The 21,478-nt window shown below is 44.9% G+C and overlaps 1 protein-coding gene across 16 annotated transcripts in view; it reads left to right on the top strand.

Annotated features, from left to right (window-relative positions):
• MAPKAP1 (MAPK associated protein 1) overlaps positions 1-21,478 on the top strand; it is a 176,123-nt gene that overhangs the window by 112,974 nt on the left and 41,671 nt on the right. For 12 of the 16 annotated variants that reach the window (XR_014507212.1, XR_014507213.1, XR_014507214.1 and 9 more), the window contains one exon: positions 8,699-8,806. The exons of the other annotated variants lie outside the window; for them this stretch is intronic. Coding sequence is in view for 6 of the 12 variants with exons in the window: in XM_083423753.1 (XP_083279879.1) it covers positions 8,699-8,806 (108 nt within the window). In the remaining 6 variants the exon portion in view is untranslated. The remainder of the gene's footprint in view (positions 1-8,698; positions 8,807-21,478) is intronic. 16 annotated transcript variants of the gene reach the window in all.

Here is a 21,478-nt window from a genome sequence, read left to right on the forward strand (position 1 = left end):
ATGGAGACTTTTCAAGTCCTGAGCCTCTGTATCAAAACACTTTGCAAGGCAGCAGCTACAGGATACAAAAGACCTCAGGGAGCAGTATTGGAGAGTGTGGAAGTGTGCGCACATGGGTGTGTCAACCTGCAATGTTTATTATTTGGGACTGGACCATTTCTGATTCTGCTAGACCTGATCAGTGACAGCATCTCCCTTAAGAACATATGAAAAGCTTGCTGGTTCAGATCAGTGGTCCATCTAGTACAGCATCCTTTACTCACAGTAGCCACCCAGATGCTTCTGGGAAACCCTCAAGTAGGCCTGTGGCATAGCTATCGTGGCTACTTGCCATTGACAGCTTTGTCCTCCATAGATTTGTCCAATCCTCTTTTAAAGCCATCCAAGTTAGTGGCCATCTCTGCCTCCTCTGGGAGCAAGTTCTATAGTTTTAACCCTGCATTGTGTGAAGAAGCGTAGACCAAACAACCAAATCTGATGGATGGCACTTAACCCAGAACAGAATAAGAAATCAAGAAGTGTAAAGGGGTGGCCTGTTCGCCTCATTCAGCAACAAGTGGCCCATGTGTGCAGGTACAGCAGACCTGGAAGCCTTACAGCAGTTAGCACTATGGATTGGCTGGCTTTCTGGGTCACCTGATCCTCACTTCACACCCCACCCCCAATGGGAGGGTGAAGCTGAGCAGAGGGAGAAATTCTGCTTTCACCTCTCTCGCTTTCCTATAGCCTTTAAAGCCTTTAAAGACAACTGAGCTGTTGTCATTTTTTTTTTTTGAAAAAAAGCTGTATATAAATATTTTAAATAAACAAAAGGGCTTGCGCCAGTTCCAAGCCAAACCACAGAAGGTGATTTCCCCCTGAAAGTTCTCTATAAAAATTTGCTTTCTATCTGATAAAGAACTGAGCTACTTTTAGCTTTAAGGCTTCCCTGGCTTTTCCTTCCTCCTTTTTCAGGGAGGAAAGAAAATCTACTTTAGTATGGACATAGGAAGCAGTTTGACATAGGAAGTCAAACTATTGGTTCACCCACTCTGACTGGCAGTGACTAGAAACGTTAGAAGGCAGCAATTTCCATTCTGACTTGTATATGTCAATGTCAGCACTGTTTCCATTCAGTTTCCATGATATATTATGTTTTTCATTTCAGTGACCACTATTATGCTGCTAATGTTGTTGTTTATTTTTATTATTTTTATTTAATTCATTACCTTCCCTTTACCCTAAGATCCCAGTGCAGATTACGATAAATTAAAATACAACTTTTTTTAAAAAAATAATAACAATTGGAGGAAAAAAATAGGGAGGAGGGGATGCAGTCACAACAAACAAGGTGTATGCTTAATTTAACATAAGTAGTTTTGTAAGCTACATCATTACATAAGACTTACATTCATTTCAGTGTCAAGGAAATGTCAGAATAATGAAAAAGAAGACACCTTCATTAATTGCATTGCTTTTGCAGATTTAAACAGCGACAACAGTGTGAATGAATGCTGGTTTCAATTCCTGACCGCAGACAAATACATGGAGCACAGCAGTTTCTGTTTCCGATTCCATTTTTGTTGGGAATACTCTGGCATCCTTAGTGATGACTCTTGGGGGTTTCAGGTAGAGGGGGGTCTTTCCCATCACATGCTCTCTGATCATTTTAGCTGGAAATGCCAGTGATCTGGACCCCAGGGACCTTCAGCAGGCCAAGCATGTGCCCTGTCACTGAGCTGTGGCCCTTCCCAGTCTAGCAACACCTACTGCTTCCCAGCATCAGTTCCATGGAGGGTTGAATGTGCAGCCACAGGACTGGGGAGCAGAATGGAACTGGGAGAGACCCCCGGGAACCGATGGGCTTAACAGTCATGTTTCAAAATACCAGTTAAAGAAACCAAGGGAAGGCTATTAATTGCTAGTAGACATGATGGCTATGCTCTAACTCCACAGTTGGAGGCAGCAATGCTTCTCAATAGCTGTTGCTGGAAACCACAGGAGGGCAGGGTGCTCTTGTGTTTTAATACTGCTTGAGGGTTTTCACAGGCATCCGGGTGGTCATTGTGAGAACAGGATGTTGGACCAGATGGACCATAGACCTGATCCAGCAGGCTTTTCCTTGTGTTTTTATGTTCTTCTAGCCAGTGGTTTAACACATTGCAGGAGTTGGACTAGATGACTCTGGCTCCCTTCCAACTCTACAATCCTGTGAGTTTATAAAACAAACATATTGTTAAAGCACAAACAAAAAACACAAAGCAACAATATAAAACCACATAAAAAAGCAAATGAAACAGAAAACCAGAGGATGCAAACACTTAAAAGAGGGCCTAATCTTATGGTTTAGGAAAGTCCTGGGCAAAAAGATATGTCTTTATTAAATGTCTGAAGCAAGAAGTGGTTTCTACCTCCATTATGGCAGAGGGGAGGGTATTGTGCAGTATAGGGGCAACAGCAGACAGCGTCCATTTCCGGGTCACCCCCCCCCCATGAAATGCTGGGTTCAGTACCCTGAGTAGAATTTCTCCCAAACAATCTAAGTGATCTTACAGATCTGTACAGGGGCAGGCAGTCTTTCTGGTAACACAATCCTGAGAAAGTTTACAGCTTTACAGATTGGCAGAATAAATCTGAAGATACTGTTCCTGAAACTGAGAGCATGCAGTTCAGGCAGACCCAACAGCTAAGTATCCACATCAAAGGAGTAATAATATTTTTTCCAGTCTATAGTGTTTTGGAACGCTTACGCATGTTCATTTCAGTAGACGCACAATCTACGAGGAATTCACGTAAAGCATCCTTTTTCCATGCTGGCTTCTCAGGATCAAACTTAGTGTCTTCTGGCAAACAACAGTTTATTCCACATCTTTGTTTAAAAACAACTCATCAGTACCAAAAAAAGGAAGGTATCTTTCTGTAATTTTGACCCAATTCACAGCTTTCTCTTTCTTACAGCCTTTAAAAAAAAGAGTAGGGGGGGGGGAACCTGTTTATAGCATTTGCTTCTCTCATTTTCCTGAAGGTGGGGGGAAGGAAAAAGAACAGGTTTCGAGGTTTATTGTTGCAGCTTCATCTTCCTTGACCTATGCATTCTTCATTGCTATTGAAAGTTAATGGGGGCACAATTGCATTCCCAAACATTGGGGCTGTGAAAGTAGCCCAGGCCCAAACTTACTTGATCTCTGGTGATCGGTTCAATTTAGTGACCATTTTTAGCCATTAGGGTCCAGGCAGAGTGATGGTGATTTGGCGGAGGCCCAGTGTCTCTGGGAAAATTGGCTCTTTGATAAGAGTCCTGTTATCAGAGGGGGATACTTTCTCATTTACATTTAGATGAGTATTGATTATTTATTTACTCTGAGAAGTGAGATTCGTTCCCAATCTTATCTCTCCTCGTCTCTGCTTGTCAGCAGAAAGAGAGATAGAGCTCCCTGACATCAGCCCCCGAGATAACAGCACTTTCTTAGCAGAGATAAAAGTTGGAATTGGGCCTTTTTCTCGCCTTGACTGAAAGGATAAGTTTTAAAAATTAGAACTGATGGGTCAGGCTTTCAAAAGCCTTTCTGAAGGCTTTTGCAATTTAACCGGCCAGCGGGATGGCTGAGTATAATAGGGTCCAGCTTTTCACTCTTTTGTTGAGGGAATTGTTTAATTTGGTTATACATCTCGTCATCTGGGGGTGGAGGGGCCTTTTTTTTCTTTTTGGCAGGGTGCAGCATAAGAAGGCAGAATTGTTAACCTTCGCAGGTCACATTCAGTTTTGTTTTGTTTTTTAATTTTGAAACCAGCTGCTAGAAGGGAAATGTTTAAGCAATAGGTCAGGAAACAAAAAAACTGTGAAATGGTGGGGGGGGGCACTGAGGGAGATGTGGATTGTTTACCAAACACATTCTAGTGTTAGCAGCCCCACATATGTGATGTGCTTGTGGCTGAAGTGCAGCATCCCTGGAGGGTGTGCCCAACTAAGCACTACTCAGAGTAGACCTACTAGAATCAATTGACCTATTAGTCATGTGCTACAAATGTGTTTCCAGGCTTAATGCAAAGATCAGGTTTTGACCTATAAAGCCTTATATGGTTCAGAACCCGGGTGCCACAAGAACCGCCTCTACCCACATAAACCCACCCAGACCCTGGGATCACCATTTGAGGCCTGTCTTCATGTGTCTCCTCCATGGGAGGTTTAGAGACTGGCAACACAAGATTGTTTCTTTTCATTTGTGGAATGCTCTCCCCAAGAAGGCACCCCTGGCACCATCTTTATTTTTAGGCACCAGACAAACACTTTTCTTTTTATCTAGTCGTTCAGCCCTGAATCTGAATTGCGGCGTTGTAGCCCCTTTAACTGGGTCTGTAAGTCCTGCCTTTTCTCTGTAGATATGTGGTTTTATACTTTTGCTAGACTTGTTCTTAACTGGTTTTTATGTAAGTCACTTTGTGTCACTCTGCGACAGAAGTGACTAACAGATAAAGTAATAATTTCAGCTGGCCTCCTCTCAGTAGGACTGGCATTGGGTACAACCCAGGGAGTCTCTCCCAGTTCTACATGAAGATGCCAGGGATTGAACCCAGGACTTTTGCAACTAAGCTGTGGCTGCAACCTCACACCATTTAGTTTTCTTTCCAGGCTGAGTACACGCCTTCCAGCAGAGTTAAATAAAGGGAAATTACGTAATCAGTTACAAATGGGTGATCCCGTACACACACCCCAGTGGCCTCTGGGTAATCAGGGCATGAAGACACCAGTGCTTTCCCCAGCAGGTGTTTTTTTGTGGGTAGACTTTTTGTGGGTAGACTTCAGAGGAAGCTGGAGCTTCTGTTTAGGTGTTGTGGTCAATAGTCATGGATTGACTTCTCTTCCATGAATCTGTATATTATATGTAGCTCCTCCTTTCCCCCACCCCTTTCTAGAAGCAGCCAATGTTCCTGCTTTCATACTAACACACTTCTTCTCTTGCTGGTAGTTCATTGGTTTGCTTTTTTAAAAAGTTAAGTTTATTATATTTTATCGTGATCATTATTTGTTTATTTTATATGCTGCTTTGCAAAGTCAGTGTTAGAAGGCATTAAAATGTTAACAACAACAACGACAGCCACCATTGGAAGTCACTTCTAGGATTCCCCGTTTGCTTTTTGATTAATCTAGGAACTCTCCCATTGTCACGGTGTGCCTTCCTAAAACCATCACTCCTGTTCGGTTTTCATTTCCCATGAAGAATCATAGAATTGTAAGGGACCACAAGAGCCATCTAGTCCAACCCCCTGTGATGCAGGAATCATTTGCTCACTGTGGGGCTCAAACCCACAACCCCGAGATTAAAAGTCTCATGCTGTACTCACTGAACTACCAGCTCCTTCCCATCACCAGCTGCAGTAGCCAGATGTTGCTGGATTCTCATCTCCCAACATCCCTGGCCATTGGCTAGGCCAGCTGGGGCTAATGGGTGTTGTAGACCAGCAACATCTGGAGGGCCACAGATCCTTCATCCGTAATCTAAAAAGTGGTATTCTGTATTTCATGCGAGAGACAAAAGGGGGTGCCTCTTGGATTAGGGCTGAGAAACACATAGCCCTTCTAGATCTTGTTTGGACTCCAGCTCTCAGCAGCCCCTGTCACTGTGGCTAAAGCTGCAGAAATATATATTCAACAGCTAGCATATCTGTGTCCCATTTCCCCTGGTTACTAAGTCTAGAATTTGCAAATGAGCTGTTGTAATGAAACAACTCAGACTGTGAGCTTCTAGATGAGCTGTAGGCTCCACCCATGCAACGTTCACCGGAAACAACTTCTGTCCCAAATTTTCTCCCTGCTAAATCTGGAGTTCCCCTCTCCTCAGAAAACCCAAAAAGGACATTTTCCATGTATACCTTTGTTCATTGTTGTTTCAGTGGGGGAGTTTTTGGTGTGGAGCAGTTTCTACAGAGGAGGGTTGCTTGAAACAGCAAACAGTGGAAAACAGGGAGAATGGACATGGAAGCTCTAGGTTAAAATCACACCCAGATATATGCCACTTTGTGTATGGATTGCCTGGGGCAAATGTCAAATGTATACCAGCTCTTGGTTTTAAGACTACTCCTTTTCCTTGTGTGTTTGTTCCTATAATTAGGGATGGAAAGGAAAACCCATCCCTTAGCCTTTCTTGCAGGTAGCTTCCTTTGGTTGAATGGAAATCTGTTTTATACTTTTCAACTATCTTTTTTATATATAAAAAGCACCCAAATATTCTTAAAAGTTTCGGAGGCATACCAATTGATTTTAAAGACAATCCATTAATTGATCAAAAGGCAGACCATTAATCAACACAACGGTTTCCAAGCCGTTGTGTCATTAATGGGTGCCAGCAGCAAATTTCTAAGCAAATGTGGCAACTGGGATCTTTCCAGCCACGGGTGCCAAGAGCGGGGGCTGTTCTCAGTTCTGAGGATTGTTTTACACAGGGCTGCTCAGTTCTTAATCCACGTCTGACAATACACACACGCACACAGTTTCCATTTTAGCGTCTGCTTTTGGCACTCATGGCAATGCCTTTTTTGTTCTTTTTTTAAAAAAAAGCAATCATGGATAAAATGTGTTTTTCCTTATTTGACACAACTTATTCCCCCCCCCCCATTTGTTCCTTTCCTAGCTTGTGGGCTTTGGGTTTATCACAGACACGCACACAGGGGTGGTTTCTTTTTTAAAAAAGATGAGCAAGTGCTTTCCACTTTGTTCTGGGATGCTTTGTGTTTCTTTTTGTGTGCAAGTGGTTTTGTTTTGTTTTTATTTTGCTTTGTTCTCTCACCTCTCCTATCCCTCTTTGTGTGTGCGTGTGCATTCACGTGCGCCTTTTTCCCTTTCCTTTCCTTTTTTTTTTTTCTTTGCTAGTTGCTTGTTTCTCAGAGTGCAATTGGTTTCCTAAATGCCTGGAACCAGCTACATGTGCCATTTCTGATTGCGCCAGCCACATGGGGACTCGCTGCGCTTTCCCCCCTGCAGCCCACAAATCGGCTGCTTTTTCTGCATCTGTTCAAGAAAGTCACCAAGAGTAGAGAGAGAGAGTATTCATTTTCCCCGACAAATCAATGCTGCATCATGAGCAAACTACACTGGCACAGGGAGAGTACTCTTCACACGACTGGGGCTGGGGGGGGGGGAGAGCAGGAAGGGCAGAGGAGCCATAATTGAAACCCAGCCGCCGTAAATTTTGAAATTAATTGTCTTAACACGTTCCATCTCGTAACCAATGTGATGTCCGAGGCGCCCGTTTTTGTTTTTGCCTGTGCTTTTTAAATATTTGTAAATGCTTTGCTGAGTTTGAATTATGAGAGGATTACGATGAGACACTTAACTCCCGTTCCAGAGAAAGCATTGTCTGCTCTTTTTCTCTGCACCTTCCTCCTGCAACCCATTACAGCCACTCCACAAATCCTTAAGAGAAGGAGAAGCGTTTCAGAGCCTTAAAGGAGTCAAAGGTTGAGAATGGTCATCACATGCCTTTGAATTAGAACAGCGTTTACCAAATCTCTGTTACTGTTTTCTGCATTAAAGCTGGAGGGGTTGATTTCCAGTGTGTGTTGTAATATTTAATGACTTGCCCTCAAAGCAGATTCTTCCTTCACCGAGTTGAGGGCCTGGTTGTTGCTGATCTGGGTATTCCTGATTAGGAAGAAGCCTGCACAAAGCAGAGACTCATTAAGAGGTGCAGCAGGCAACCTCATCTGATGCTGAACATTTTCTTTATCTAGAAGGACTGAATGATCTGCTTATACTCAATGCAGAGAGGTTTAAGAGTTTTCTATCTTCAATTGAAGACTTCCTGGAAGGGAGGGTAGGCCAGATCATGACTCGTGCACAGACACAGAGGGGAGCCTTTTAGCAGGGCGGGAAGGTATACATTCATATCTTGGTGCAATGTAGCAGAATTAGACAGCAGGACATCTCTGAATGGGCAGGTGCATTATGATCACAGGAGTCTTTAATTATCTAAGTAACTTTATGTCCCATCACACAAGTTCCCTTATGGTACACCAATGCACCCTGGTACACCATTTGGAATTTGCCAGATTACTAAATTCAGAGGCATGAAATTAGTGGGTGGGATTTTTCTTGGGGCACAAATCAATTTGCTCTACATCTACATTCTTTCAGTACTAAAATGGGAACAATACTGGTCTGCCTTACAGGGCGGGGAGGTGTTAAGAAGTATAAATAACTAAATGTGGTCTTCACTATTTATCTGTTCAGACTCTGTCTCATCTGGAGTCCTTTAATGCTGATGTGGGGAACTATCTTCTGCCCTGAGGGTCGCAATCCCTTCTGGAAAACTTCTGAGAGCTGCATGCCGATGGTGGGCAGGGCCAGAGGCAGAAGTGGGCAGAGCAATCAGGATAAATTTTTATCTTTGTTCAGCGGGCTAATTTCTAAACATCTCTCTCTCTATTTCATCCATGGAAGTAAGAAGTTTCAGCAGAGTTCAAGGACATATTCTGGACAATCAAAAATACTGTATGAGCCAGAGCCAATGAGGTTGTGTGGCTAAGGGAGTGTGGCATGTGGCTCGGGGAAGAGTTATGAGGGCCAGATAGAGAGGCCTAGAGGGCCACAGTTGACTCTTGAGCTTGAGGTTCCCCACCCCTGCTTCAATGTTTTATTTCTCCCCTCCCCCCCCAAAAAAAATACCCCCTTCCCCCCTGCCCAAGCTGAAAGAAATCCTGTAAATGTATTGTCTGTTTTCAGGCCCTCAGTACCGGCTGGAGAAGCAGAACGAGCCCAACGTCCCTGTTGACTTAGACTGTACCTTGGAGAGCCAGAGCACTTTGGAATTCTGCCTCGTCCGCGAGAATAGTACGTTGTTGGCCCTTTCCCTCCCTCTCTTGCGCTCTCGTAAAAGCTGCTTAAGGTCACATTGTTTATGTCCTCTAGATCCCCCAGGCTGGGCAAGCAAAGTTGGAAGAAGATCTGGCTATTTCTTTATTTTCTTCCTTCCTCTTCCCAACCGCCCCCCAAAGCCATCTTCCCTCCCTGCCAGAAAGACTTCTCTTTCCAAAACTACAGTGATTGATTTCCATACCTTTTCGGTTAAATAGTCTGCACCCTATCACTTCATGATTAATCTGTTTTCTGCTAACCTCTGTGCTTGTGAAGTTACGAGCCTGTTATGAACCTCTCCCATTCCCTCTCCCTCTCCCTCTCTCTCCTGCCCCAGTCACCGATCTACCCTTCTGTTCCAAGAAACCTGAGCAACGATGGCCTGGCTTGTTACAGAGGTTGACCCCTTCTTCTCAGGCTTTTACCAGCATTCCTTCTACTTTTTATTTGTTTAAAAGCATTTCTAAACCACATAATCTTTAATCTCTTAAACCAGCCCGCCAGATCCTTTGCTCATTGACCAATCAGGTCATTCTTACATACTGGGGTGGGGAACCATTTTAGCTGCATGGGCTGGATCCTTATCAAGATCAACCTCGCAGGCCAAATCTGAAAGGTGGGTGGGTGAACTTGAACTTCTCAATAGTGGTTTAACTTTCAGTCCCTCTTCCCAGGAGACTCTGGGAATTTTAGTTCCCGGAGGGGACTAAGGGTCTCCTAACAACTCTCAGCAGCCTTAACAAACTACAGCTCCCAGGATGCTTTTGGGGAAGCCATAACTGTTTAAAGTAGCATAAACTTGTCTACACAAAAATGTTTTAAGCAGGCCCCAAAAAGAGTTCGGTGAAAGAGCCTGTCTGATGTCAGTAGACCATCATGGGCTGAGTGAGGTCCACTCCCTTGACTCAGATATCATGAGACTTCTGAAGCTCTTTTGTAAGTGACTCTGAGAACTTCTTGAAGCTATAAAGCATAATGTAAGTATTCTAAATAAATAAGCACACAAATAAAGAAACAGCCCAAGCCAACTAACTTATATTTTCTAAGGATTAGATTCCAGTGAGCTTCCTTGCTTATCATATCTTTATCTCATCTTTTTTTCTCCAAGGGGCTCCAGGTGGCATTCCTGGTTCACCCCCTCATTTAATCCACACAACAACCCTGTGAGGTAGGTGAGGCTGAGAGGGAGTGACAGGTCCTCAGCATCACCCAGAGAGCTTCATGGCTGAGTGGGAATTTGAACCCTGATTTCCCAGGTCCAAGTCCCAGACTCCAGCCGCTATAGCACACTGGCTCTCGTTTAAGAGGGCATTATCTCATAGCTCAATATATTTAAGTTTGCTGCTTCTTTTCTCTTAACTCAGTATTTAAGGCATATCAAAGTGGAGGGGAAAGAAAATGTGAGGAATTGGACAGCTGTGAATGAGCTCTTCACATCCTTTGGAAGTGGCTGCAATTGCACGATACGTTTCGGTCTAATTTTAGCTGCTGTAATTAAAGTTAGTTGTTTATTCTGATAAAGGAGTTTCAGTACGAGAGTTATTTCAGATGATCCACTCACGGTACGTATGTAATGTGTGTGTGAAATGTATATGTGCAATATATGATTGTGTGTGATATATATGTGTGAGAGAGGATATCCATCCATTCTCTGCACAGAGCTGAACAGATGCTAGTGAAATGCAAGCCAAAATTCTCTTTTTCAGCCAGTGTATCATTTATATTTCAAAGGGATTAAGTTAAAAAAGAGGGCTTTGCGTTAGCACAAATACACAGCAAGATGTCTCCTTTTCCACAGAGTCCTTGCTGCTGTCAAAAGGATTAACAAAACACTTCCCATATTTGGGACTTTTGAAACATACAGTAAGACTCTTATTTGGAATGCCGTTGCCTATTTTTTTTCTCCTCTCTCTCTCTCTTTCTCTCTCTCTCTTTTACGAGGTCCCCCAACTATTCACGCTTAATTTACTTTTATACCTCCCACCCAGCTTCTGGAAAGTTCCTGGTTCTCATTTCATCGTTAGATAGTAATTAGTATTCAAGGGAAATTGGTCTTAATATATTAAAATTGGTTAAGTGCCTTTAGACCTGTACCAAAGCCAATGTCTTATTGGAAAATGTAATTGGGGACGCTGTGTATGTAATTAATTGAATTACAATTAAGAACTTTCATTAAGCAATATACTAGTACGTTGAAGTAATAAGGGAATGTGGGTCTTTTTGTGGGGGTGCTGCATGGTTAACCTTGTGTTGTTATTTTCTTGGAGAAACAGGGGATTTGTTCGGTCTCTGATGCAGGGGTGGCTTGCCAGCTATGGTTGGGCTCCAGCTCCCATCAGCCCCCACCAGCTTGGTCTGCAGTTGGGGACAATGGAAGTTGCAGTCCAGTAACATCTAGGGGTCATGGTTTGGGCTCCCCTTGATTTGATGTTTGAAGCAGCAAGGCTAAAGATTACTTCTTCTGTATTGTTGATATGAACGTTTTGCCATTTTCTTGCACTGCTCCCAAGGCAGGAACATAGGAAGCTGCCTGGCACTGGGTCAGATCATTGGGTCCATTCTAGGTCAATATTGTCTGCACTGATTGGACGTGCTTTAGGCAGGAGACATTCACAGTCCTTCCTGGAGATGTGTCCTGAGCACACCCAGCCAAGGCAGGCAAGCAGCCAGTAGTTTAATTCTTTATTGACAAAAGCACATGCTTCCAGAAGTTCCTAAGGTGCACTGGATACACATGCTCCTAGTGACTACATAGCTGGCATTAAGTTTCCCAACTGAGCAGCTGAAGCAACAGTGGGACCACCATGCCCCTCTCCCCCCTAGCTTAAGTACCCTCATCTGAAGAAGCAGAGTGCATGCAGCCTGAGACTTCTTCTGCGCTTCCCTCTTGAAGCCGCTCCTGGTTCTAGGAGACAGCAGGGAAGAGGGCAGTGGAGACTTGACCAGCCCACCCCTCACCTGAACAGCCTATTCCTGCGCCCCCACCTCCATCTCTTGACTGCTTGGACCCTTCCCCTTCCTTTAGCCCAGGCTCCTGACTCATGGGTGGCACCAAACCCCATAAATTGCTGCCCCTCTCTCCTGAGTTAGCCTCTGTCCCGCTGCCTTTGCCACACACTCATCAGAGCCCTGCTAAGATGCTGCCAGAGATTGAACCTGGGACATTCTGCATGCAAGGCAGATGCTCTGACACTGAGCTACAGCCCTTCCCTTAGGACACGCCTTAGACAGAGTCAGGTGGTTGGTCCATCTAGCCCAATGTTATCCACATTCATTTGCAGTGGCTCATTAGGGTTTCATACAAGAGGTTGTCTGCAAGTTTTACTCAGGGTAAACCCAATGAAAGTAATGAACCTAGGTTTAGTCGTGCATGGTATTTTCAGTGGGTCTACTCTGAGAAGGACTGGCATTGGATACCATCCAGGGGATTGAATCTGTGACCTGGAGAGCTGCTGCCAGTCAGTGTAAATAGTATTGATAGACCAATGATCTGACAGTATAAGGCAGTTCCTGTGTTCCTAATAAGCCTGGAGCTTCAGCCTGTTTGAGAAGAAGCTATACCCCCTAAAAGTAGAGGACTCGTGTGTTGGTTTCTTGGGGGATGGAGAGCCACTCTGCCAATCTGTGTAGAGGGATGGGCCAAGGAGACGCCATGCCCCTAAAAGATAAAAGGGAGTCTGTCAGACTTGGGTAGAGGGGAGCAGGCAGGAAGCAGAACTCTTCTATAAAATGGGACTGGTCTTAGTCTCAGGCTCCCATCTAGTGGAAGAATTCATCCCGGAAGCCTGATCCAGGGATCCTGGTGTTGGCAGCTAGTCTTGATTTAAGGCTGTTTCCTGTGTTCTTATTGTCAGCTCATATCTCATAGATGGCTCACTATTTCTTTTCTTCTTTTTTGTCAGTGGTTTTCCTAATAATTTCTGTTCTTTGCCTGCTGTAAAGGAAAAGCAAACTAAAAAAAGTTTAAACACAGTACCTATCTCTGCTTCTGCAAAAGGTCCTGTCAAGGGGGCATTTGAGAAAGGTGCTATTTCTCAGAATCATGGCAGTGGCTGTGACTTCAAACAATGAAATGGGTCCATGTTCTTAAGAATGCACATGAAATAATTTCAACAAAGGCTCTTAAAATCTGCTGTGTGGGAATTCCGTTTATGTTTATTTAGTCTTTGTGGCTCAGTCTTGGATTGATTTAAAGCACAATGCTACTTTTACTCAAAAGCAAGCCCACTGTGGTCAGTGGGGCTTGCTCCCTAGTAATGGTGCATAGGGTGGGATCCAAAGACTGGAGACCAGCCGTTCCCCAACCTGGTGTTTCCAGACATTTCTGGGACTACAACTACCATCAGCCCCTAGGCAGCATGGCCAATGGCCAGGGTTGATGGGAGTTGTAGTCCCAATCTCTGGAAGGTGCCTGCTTGCAGAATTCTGGTCTCCCTCCCCACTTCCACTGAAATTACACCACCACCCCAGGGGCATGGGGGGGGGGTTTCTGGCGTTTTGTTGTTTTTCCCTTCCAGATCCTCGCATAGTTATTCCTGACATGCCAGCTGCTGTTGCCAACACTGCCACTCAGCTGTTACTTAGAGCTTCACATATTCTCCAACAACTCCAACTTCCTGCTAATTCTGTTTCTCCTGCGTGGGTGCTGTTTCATGGGCCTTAACCCTTTTGACTCAGCTGCTTGAACATGGCATTTGTGAAGCTTACTATCTGTCATAAGGGGCAAACAGATATACCCCAGCACCCTGAGTCACATGGGGCACAAGCACCACTGCCTCTCTGTGCAGCCGAGGGTCCGATTTCTGACTCCCTGATTCAAGCATTTGCATATATATATATATATATATATATATATATATATATATATATTGCGGGATGCGGGTGGCGCTGTGGGTTAAAGCCTCAGTGCCTAGGGCTTGCCGATTGAAAGGTCGGCGGTTCGAATCCCCGCGGCGGGGTGCGCTCCCGCTGTTCGGTCCCAGCGCCTGCCAACCTAGCAGTTCGAAAGCACCCCTGGGTGCAAGTAGATAAACAGGGACCGCTTACTAGCGGGAAGGTAAACGGCGTTTCCGTGTGCGACTCTGGCTTGCCAGAGCAGCGATGTCACGCTGGCCACGTGACCCGGAAGTGTCTCCGGACAGCGCTGGCCCTTGGCCTCTTTGAGTGAGATGGGCGCACAACCCTAGAGTCTGTCAAGACTGGCCCGTACGGGCAGGGGTACCTTTACCTTTACCATATACATATATATATATATATATATATGTATGTATCTCATTGATTTTGTACCCTTTATTTTGTTCATTTATATATCACATTGTTGTTGCACCATTTCTTCCAATGAAGTCAGTGGCAGTGTTGCCTGTGAGGTTGGTTCTTGCAACTTTCCAAAGATATGGGTTCTAGATTATTATCAAGGGAGTTAATAAGTGAGCATGTTTACTTGTATTACTGATTCACAGTGCGGGTGCCTTAGAGCAGGAGTGGGAAAATCATTTTCAGCCTGAGGGCCACATTCCTTCTGTGCAGCCTTCCAGGGGCCACATCTGGTGTTGGTTGGAGCCAAAGTGTGCAGGGCAACAAATGTTAATCTTACATTTGTATAGGAAGCTAGTTTCGTACATGCACACCAGATAGAGATCTTACTCACAGACAATCAAAAGGCATTATCAGAGTTCAAGGACATATTCTAGCCAGGAACAAAAACACACAAGGAGGGTGAGAAGCAAGACCAATAGAGAGGCCTAGAACAGCCCCTCTTAGAGGTCCAGAGAGGTCTGATTTGTTCATATAATCAGCTGGTCTGAGAGGACATTGCTGTCTAATCTTGTGCCATCAGAACAAGTATATTTTTATTCATATTTATTAATGCTTTTAAACAGTTCAGTATAATAAAATCTGCATCAGTTAACAAAAAAGATCAAGACTTTTACCTAACTACAAATCTTAATTGCTTAAATTTGCAGCTCTAAGTGAGAGAGTCTGCCGTATTTAGGCGCAACACACATAAAAACAAGTTGTGAAGTTTATCAGATGTCGAAAAATCAGCAAGTGTCTTAAGTTTGAGGATCGCTTTTGAGCTCAAATTCTTTTGAGTAAATTTAGAAGGCCAGATTCAGCCACCTCTGAGCCTGAGGTTGCCCCCCACCCCACCTTAAAGGCCTCCCTTTATCCAGTGTTTATCAAGGCTGAGAAGTATAGTCAAGACATTGGTGAGATGAGGAGTGAACAGTCTCCAGCCCTTGGCATACCTTCAAAAAGCCTCTGTGAGCAGTCACTTGAGACCCCTTGCAAAAGCAGCCTCTTCCTTCCACAACAACCAGAGTAAAGGGAGGTTGATTGGGGAGGCATCCCCCAACTTTGTTCTTGCCAACTGCTGGCTTTGAACAGTCAGCATGTGTTGCCCAACCATTTACCCCAAGGGAATGAGACCCTCAACAGGAAAAAAAAAGTTGCCACCCTATGTTAGATTAATCAATTAAATGTTTCGATTAAAAAGTGCTGCTGCTGAATCTGCAAATTTTATTAAATTGTTGCAGAGAATGAAATCAATTCATCATAGTAAACAATAAAACTGTTTTAATCAATTAATCAAATGAACTTCTGATTCAAAATCAATGCTTTTATTCAGCAGAGATTATTAGCTTACAGTTTTTGATAGATTAAAAAGCTAATAAACCAGTAGATCATATTCATTCATCCCTTATAAAAAGGTTAGGCTTTCAAACGCCATCTTGAAAGAGGCATTCTTTCTTGCTTGTGAGAGAGAAAGGGGAATATCTCTACAAAACCTGAGGCAGGATTTCAACCTGCCATTTCCCAGGTCCAAGCCCTAACCCTCGCTCACCATAGCTCTTACCCCAGGGTTCATGTTTCTAGTTACACAACAGAGCATTTGAAAGAGGCTCTCAATGACTTTTATTTTTAGACTTCATTTATGTATCCCTTCCTGTGATGCTTCTCAAAATGATTTCACAATGCCGTTATATGTAAAAGAATTACATATATAGAAACCATTACATGCACTGATCATGCTGGCCTTACTCTGCCTCCTCGGAGGGAGCAGTGCTTCTGAATACCAGATGCTAGAAACCGCAGGAGGGGAGAGTTGCTCTTGTGCTTGTGGATTTTCCACCTTGGTTGGCTACTGTGAGAACAAGATGCTGGACTAAACATTCTTATACAGGCACCACCACCCCCACATACACACGTGTGTGGCTGTGTATGTGTGTGGTGACAGGAAATAAATAAGTAGGATCATACCAGGAAACAATGGGAGAGAGCTGGAGATCTGAAGATGGCAGACTGAAGTAGAGCTCATCCGGAGACCCTCCTGCGCCAAGCCGGGCTCCCCAAAGACAGGGCCGCCCAGACAACTACCAGTACAGTGGTACCTCGGGTTGCAGACGCTTCAGGTTACAGACTCCACTAACCCAGAAATAGTACCTCAGGTTAAGAACTTTGCTTCAGGATGAGAACAGAAATTGAATGGCGGCAGCAGGAGGCCCCATTAGCTAAAGTGGTACCTCAGGTTAAGAACAGTTTCAGGTTAAGAACGGATCTCCAGAACGAATTAAGTTCTTAAACCAAGGTACCACTGTAAAGAGAAGAAAGGAAGAAGAGGGAGGGAATGGGGCAAGAGGCACATGGGCAACGGAAAGGGGACACCCGCTGCTTCACCACCATTGGGATTCTGCTGCCGCTCCTGCTGGCTTCCCTCCACCAGCCTCACTGAGCAAGTGGAGGCTCCCTGTCTCCGTCCGCCCCCCCCCCCCCCCACGTGGCCATACCTGAGAGACTGACCTTCTCAGGAGGAGGAGAGAAAGGTGGTGACAGTGAAGGCATCTGCTTGCATGGAAAGTGAGCAAGGGCTCCTGGGGGGGAAATGGCGGCACCCAGGAAGGAAACGTGACCCAACCCTGCTTCCCATGCAACTTCCCCCTAAAGACCTCAAGCCCCGCAGGTCTCCTGGAGCCAGGTTTGTTCGCTCCCTCGGTTTATAAAGGAAAAGCTTTTATCCCTTTCCTTCCCTTTTTATTTTTATTTTAAAGATGCTTTTTAGAGGACTGCAAGAAGATCAAACTTACCCATTCTTAAGGAAATCAGCCCTGAGTGCTCACTGGAAGGACAGATCCTGAAGCGGAGGCTCCAATACTTTGGCCACCTCATGAGAAGAGAAGACTCCCTGGAAAAGACCCTGATGTTGGAAAAGATGGAGGGCACAAGGAGAAGGGGACAACAGAGGACGAGATGGTTGGACAGTGTTCTCGAAGCTACCAGTGTTGAAGCTACCAGTTTGACCAAACTGCGGGAGGCAGTGGAAGACAGGAGTGCCTGGCGTGCTCTGATCCATGAGGCCATGAAGAGTTGGACAAGACTAAATGACTAAACAACAACAACACTTTACGTGATTTCACTTATTCATGCGGCGGTCCAGAACGTAGCCCCGCATAAGTGGGAGGATGCCTGTATATAAAAACAATTTTAAACAGTTTGAGATTCTGATCGGAATAAAAAACTCCTGCTCGGAAGGCTTGTTGAAAGAGGAAAGTTGAATCTGGAGCATGCATCATTACTTTTTGTTCAGCTGTGTTCTTGGTTATATGTTATGATAATAGTCCATAGCGTGGTCACATTAACCTGGGAATCTGTAGTAGAAAAACACTGTCATGACTCCGGAGGAGTCATTACCATACACCTACCTGCGTAGGACTGGTGTGGTTACTGTGGCATGCAGTGTTGCATTTGCTGAGAGATCCCATTTGTTGTGAGGCACAAAGGAAGTCAAACAAGCCTGATTTACTTTTTACAGTTTCAGAAGTCCTGTTGGATTTTGCGTGGCACAGCATTGGGGTGTGAAATTGCAATGACGGGGCCATCTGCCTTAATCCTTGTATCCCAATTGAACCTTTCCCTCCCTGCGTTTTATTTAGAGTGATTATGCAGCTTTTCAGAGCATATTTTATCTGGTTTACCCTACCCTACCCCGCCCCACCAGTTCTCTGTTAAATGGACTCTATTATTATGAAGACTAAAGGACAGAGTCTGGAGGTCTCACCCTTTAAAAAAAGAAAAAAGAAAGCTTGTGTTCTCATCCTTGCCATTTAATTTTTCCTGCTGAAATTACACACGCTTAAATTACACCCAGGGCCAGTGAGAGCCTGCCCAAACTTGGGACCAGTTCATCATCTGGTCCCCCCCCTCATGGGGAAGGGAGTTCCACAGCTTGCTTGGCTGGCCAGCAGAAGCACCTTTCCACCAGTCACTGCTTGGCCACATGGATTCTGTAGTTGTGTGAGCATCTTCTGCGGATCAGTCTCTCTACAGGGACAGCTTTGGGGCCACTACTGCTTGGGGAGCTGGTCTGGTGGTGGAGCATGCCTGTCGTGAACAAGCTAGTCAGATGTTGACTCAAGAGCTGAAACAAACAGTACAAGGCTGTTTGCATGGCCAGCGTTGTGTTAACAGTGTTGTTGTTTAATCAGAGGGGAAGTTTACAGCATCTAACGGGAGTTGTAGTCCAAATCAAACCAAAGCTCTGCTAGCAGCAGACCAGATCACCCTCCATTTCACCAAGCTGTGGTATGGACTTTGGGTAGTTCTGTGGTGCCTTTTTGACTACCCTGACCCTTATTACATGAAGTTTGTACCTGTTCTCAGGTATGTTGTTCAGTATTGTGTGCAGACCAGCAAATACCTGGACACGCTGAGAACTGAACTAGATTCCAACCTCTGCACGACTCAGGGTCTTGGCAAAATAGCCTCAATAGCTCTTCATCAGCTCCCTCACAAGTGGATATCATGATTGGTTTCTGCTCCTCCTCGTCCTTGTACCGACTTCCCTTTCTTGTGGATTCCTTGTCTGTGCCACAGGGAGCTTAGGGGTGAGCCATGCACGGCCCCTACTCACCCCTTGTACTTGCCTGTTTCTCTTCCAGTGTGAGAGCCAGTGTGGTGCAGTGGTTAAGAGCGGTAGTCTCGCAGTCTGGGGAACCGGGTTTGCATCTCCGCTCCTCCACATGCAGCTGCTGGGTGACCTTGGGCCAGTCACACTTCTCTGAAGTCTCTCAGCCCCACTCACCTCACAGAGTATTTGTTGTGGGGGAGGAAGGGAAAGGAGAATGTTAGCCGCTTTGAGACTCCTTAAAGGGAGTGAAAGGTGGGATATCAAATCCAAACTCTTCCTCTTCTTCTTCTTCTTCCTCCCCTTGGCTCTGTAAGCCCCAGCTTCCTTTGTTACACCAATCCTACACCTTTTCCTCTTCACACACACTCATTTGCATCCTTGGGCAGCGGCCAAGGCCCTGGCAGGATCCAGTGCCACAGTGCCTGCCCTGGCCCCATCCCTTAATTTGTTTTGTGGCCCAGCTCTCAGAGCAGCACCCAGTGACTGGATCCAGACAGCCTTTTAACTCCCCATGATTCCCCCAACCTGTCATCTCTCTGGTAGAGCATTGTAGAGGAGCTAAAAGGATGGTCAGGTCCAAGCACCCATCACTGCTTTCAGCAGTGTCAGCCTGACCAGGTAAGGTCAGGTCTCACTGACAAAGAAAGCCCCCCCCCCACTTAGAACTGGCCCTCTTGTTGACCAGGGTGTGCTTCTCAGGCCTAATGTGATATGTAGTTTGTTCCCAGATCACTTCTCCCAGGAATGGATAGCTTCCCAGCTCCCACTAGGTGACACACTATAGACACAGCCATACCATATACCGTATTTTTCGCTCTATAAGACGCACCAGACCACAAGACGCACCTAGTTTTTGGAGGAGGAAAACAAGAAAAAAAATATTCTGAATCTCAGAAGCCAGAACAGCAAGAGGGATCGCTGCACAGTGAAAGCAGCAATCCCTCTTGCTATTCTGGTTTCTGGGACAGCTGCGCAGCCTGCATTCGCTCCATAAGACGCACACACATTTCCCCTTACTTTTTAGGAGGGAAAAAGTGAGTCTTATAGAGCAAAAAATACGGTATTTAAAGCACTATGGTACAAATTTAAGCAGTTATGGCTTCCCCCAAATAATTCTGTGTTCTGTGGTTTCACAGGTACAACTCCCAGAGTGATTAAACAATACTCTTCCCAGGGGTCTCTGCCAATTGTAGCTCTTTGAGGGGAACAGGGGTCTCCTAACGACTGTCAGCACCTTTAACAAGCTCCCAGAATCCGGGGGGCGGGGGGAACGGGGAAGACTGTTTAAACTGGTATCAAAGTGCTTTAAATGTACTGCATGAATGTGACCTCCGAGAACCTAGTATAAGCCTATCACAAAATGCTTCAGGGCAACCAGGCTGGCCCCTTCCCACCTTCAGAGCAGCTCAGTGGTTTGGGATATCAGTTTGCCCACCCGGGGATTAGAAGGTCAGAGCTCTGGAAGCATTATTACCACACTGAGCCCTTTCCAGCAATGTAAAAGTCTTGCGTAGAATTAATGTACAGAAATTGGCAAGCCATGTTCCCCTTTTTTACTGCCACTTTTCAGGCCTCTCTGCTAAAATCCCATCTTCTCATTTATTAACAAAATTTCTTTCATTCATATATATATATATATATATATATATATATATATATATATGTTTTCATTAATCTCTCATGACAAAATTTAGGGCTGCGAAACTGGCAGTTGTTTCGGCTTTTAGGACTACATTAGCTGGCGTATTAAACAAAATGTGTCACTCTCGCAGTATCTTCTGCAAGAAGCTAAATCAATTTCCTCAGCCGTTTCCATGCACCACTTTATCTAAAAGCATCTGAATTATCATTTACAGCTAAGATGCTTTATTAGCAGCTGGCTTGAAAATTGCTCTATGGGAGAGAAAAAATTGTGTGTCACTTTATAGTAATTTTTAAATTGGTGTTAATCCAACATAGTAAAGTATTTTTTATATAAGGGTGGGGGGGGGACCCAAAAACCTTTTTTCATAATTGTCATTTTGGCTTAATGAGATGTTATCTTTTTCTTCTTCTTTATTTTTGGAAGCCAGCTCTGCCATGGCAGAGAGAATGCTATATGAAGTAAATAATATTTGGGGTTTCCATCATAGAACTGTAAACATACTGGACTTAACATACTACCTTCTCGTAACGGAAGGCTCAAGTTGGGCAACTTTAGCCAAAAGGTGGGGAGGGTGGGGGGGGGGTGAGAGAGACACACAGAGAGAGAACACTGATATCTGACGCCTTTTGTGGGGAGTTTAAAAGCACAGAAAAATAGCTATACCAAGTATCAACAGTGGGGTACTCATGGACCCACACAGCCCCCGCAAAAAACCTTCTCCAGTCCTCACAGCATCTCCTCCCCCCACTTCCCCCATTGAAATAAGGGCTAAAAGAAGCATTGTATTGTAACCAATAAAACAGGTTGTGTGTTGAGTTAATAGTACAGTGGACACTCGGGTTGCAAACGTGATACATGTGGGAGGCACATTCGCAACCTGCTGCATTCGCAACCCGCAGCACCATGTCTGAGCACTCGCGGGTTGTGGTTTGGCGCTTCTGCGCATGCACAAAACACAATTTAGCGCTTCTGCACATGTGCGAGCGCCAAAACCTGTAAGTAACCCGTTCCGGTACTTCTGGGTTCGGCGCGGTGCGCAACCCAAAAACATGCAACCTGAAGCGTCTGTAACCCGAGGTATGACTGTATTTATGTTTGT

The sequence above is a fragment of the Podarcis tiliguerta genome (genome assembly GCF_965153285.1).
Source record: "Podarcis tiliguerta genome assembly, chromosome: Z".
NCBI classification, from domain to species: domain Eukaryota; kingdom Metazoa; phylum Chordata; class Lepidosauria; order Squamata; family Lacertidae; genus Podarcis; species Podarcis tiliguerta.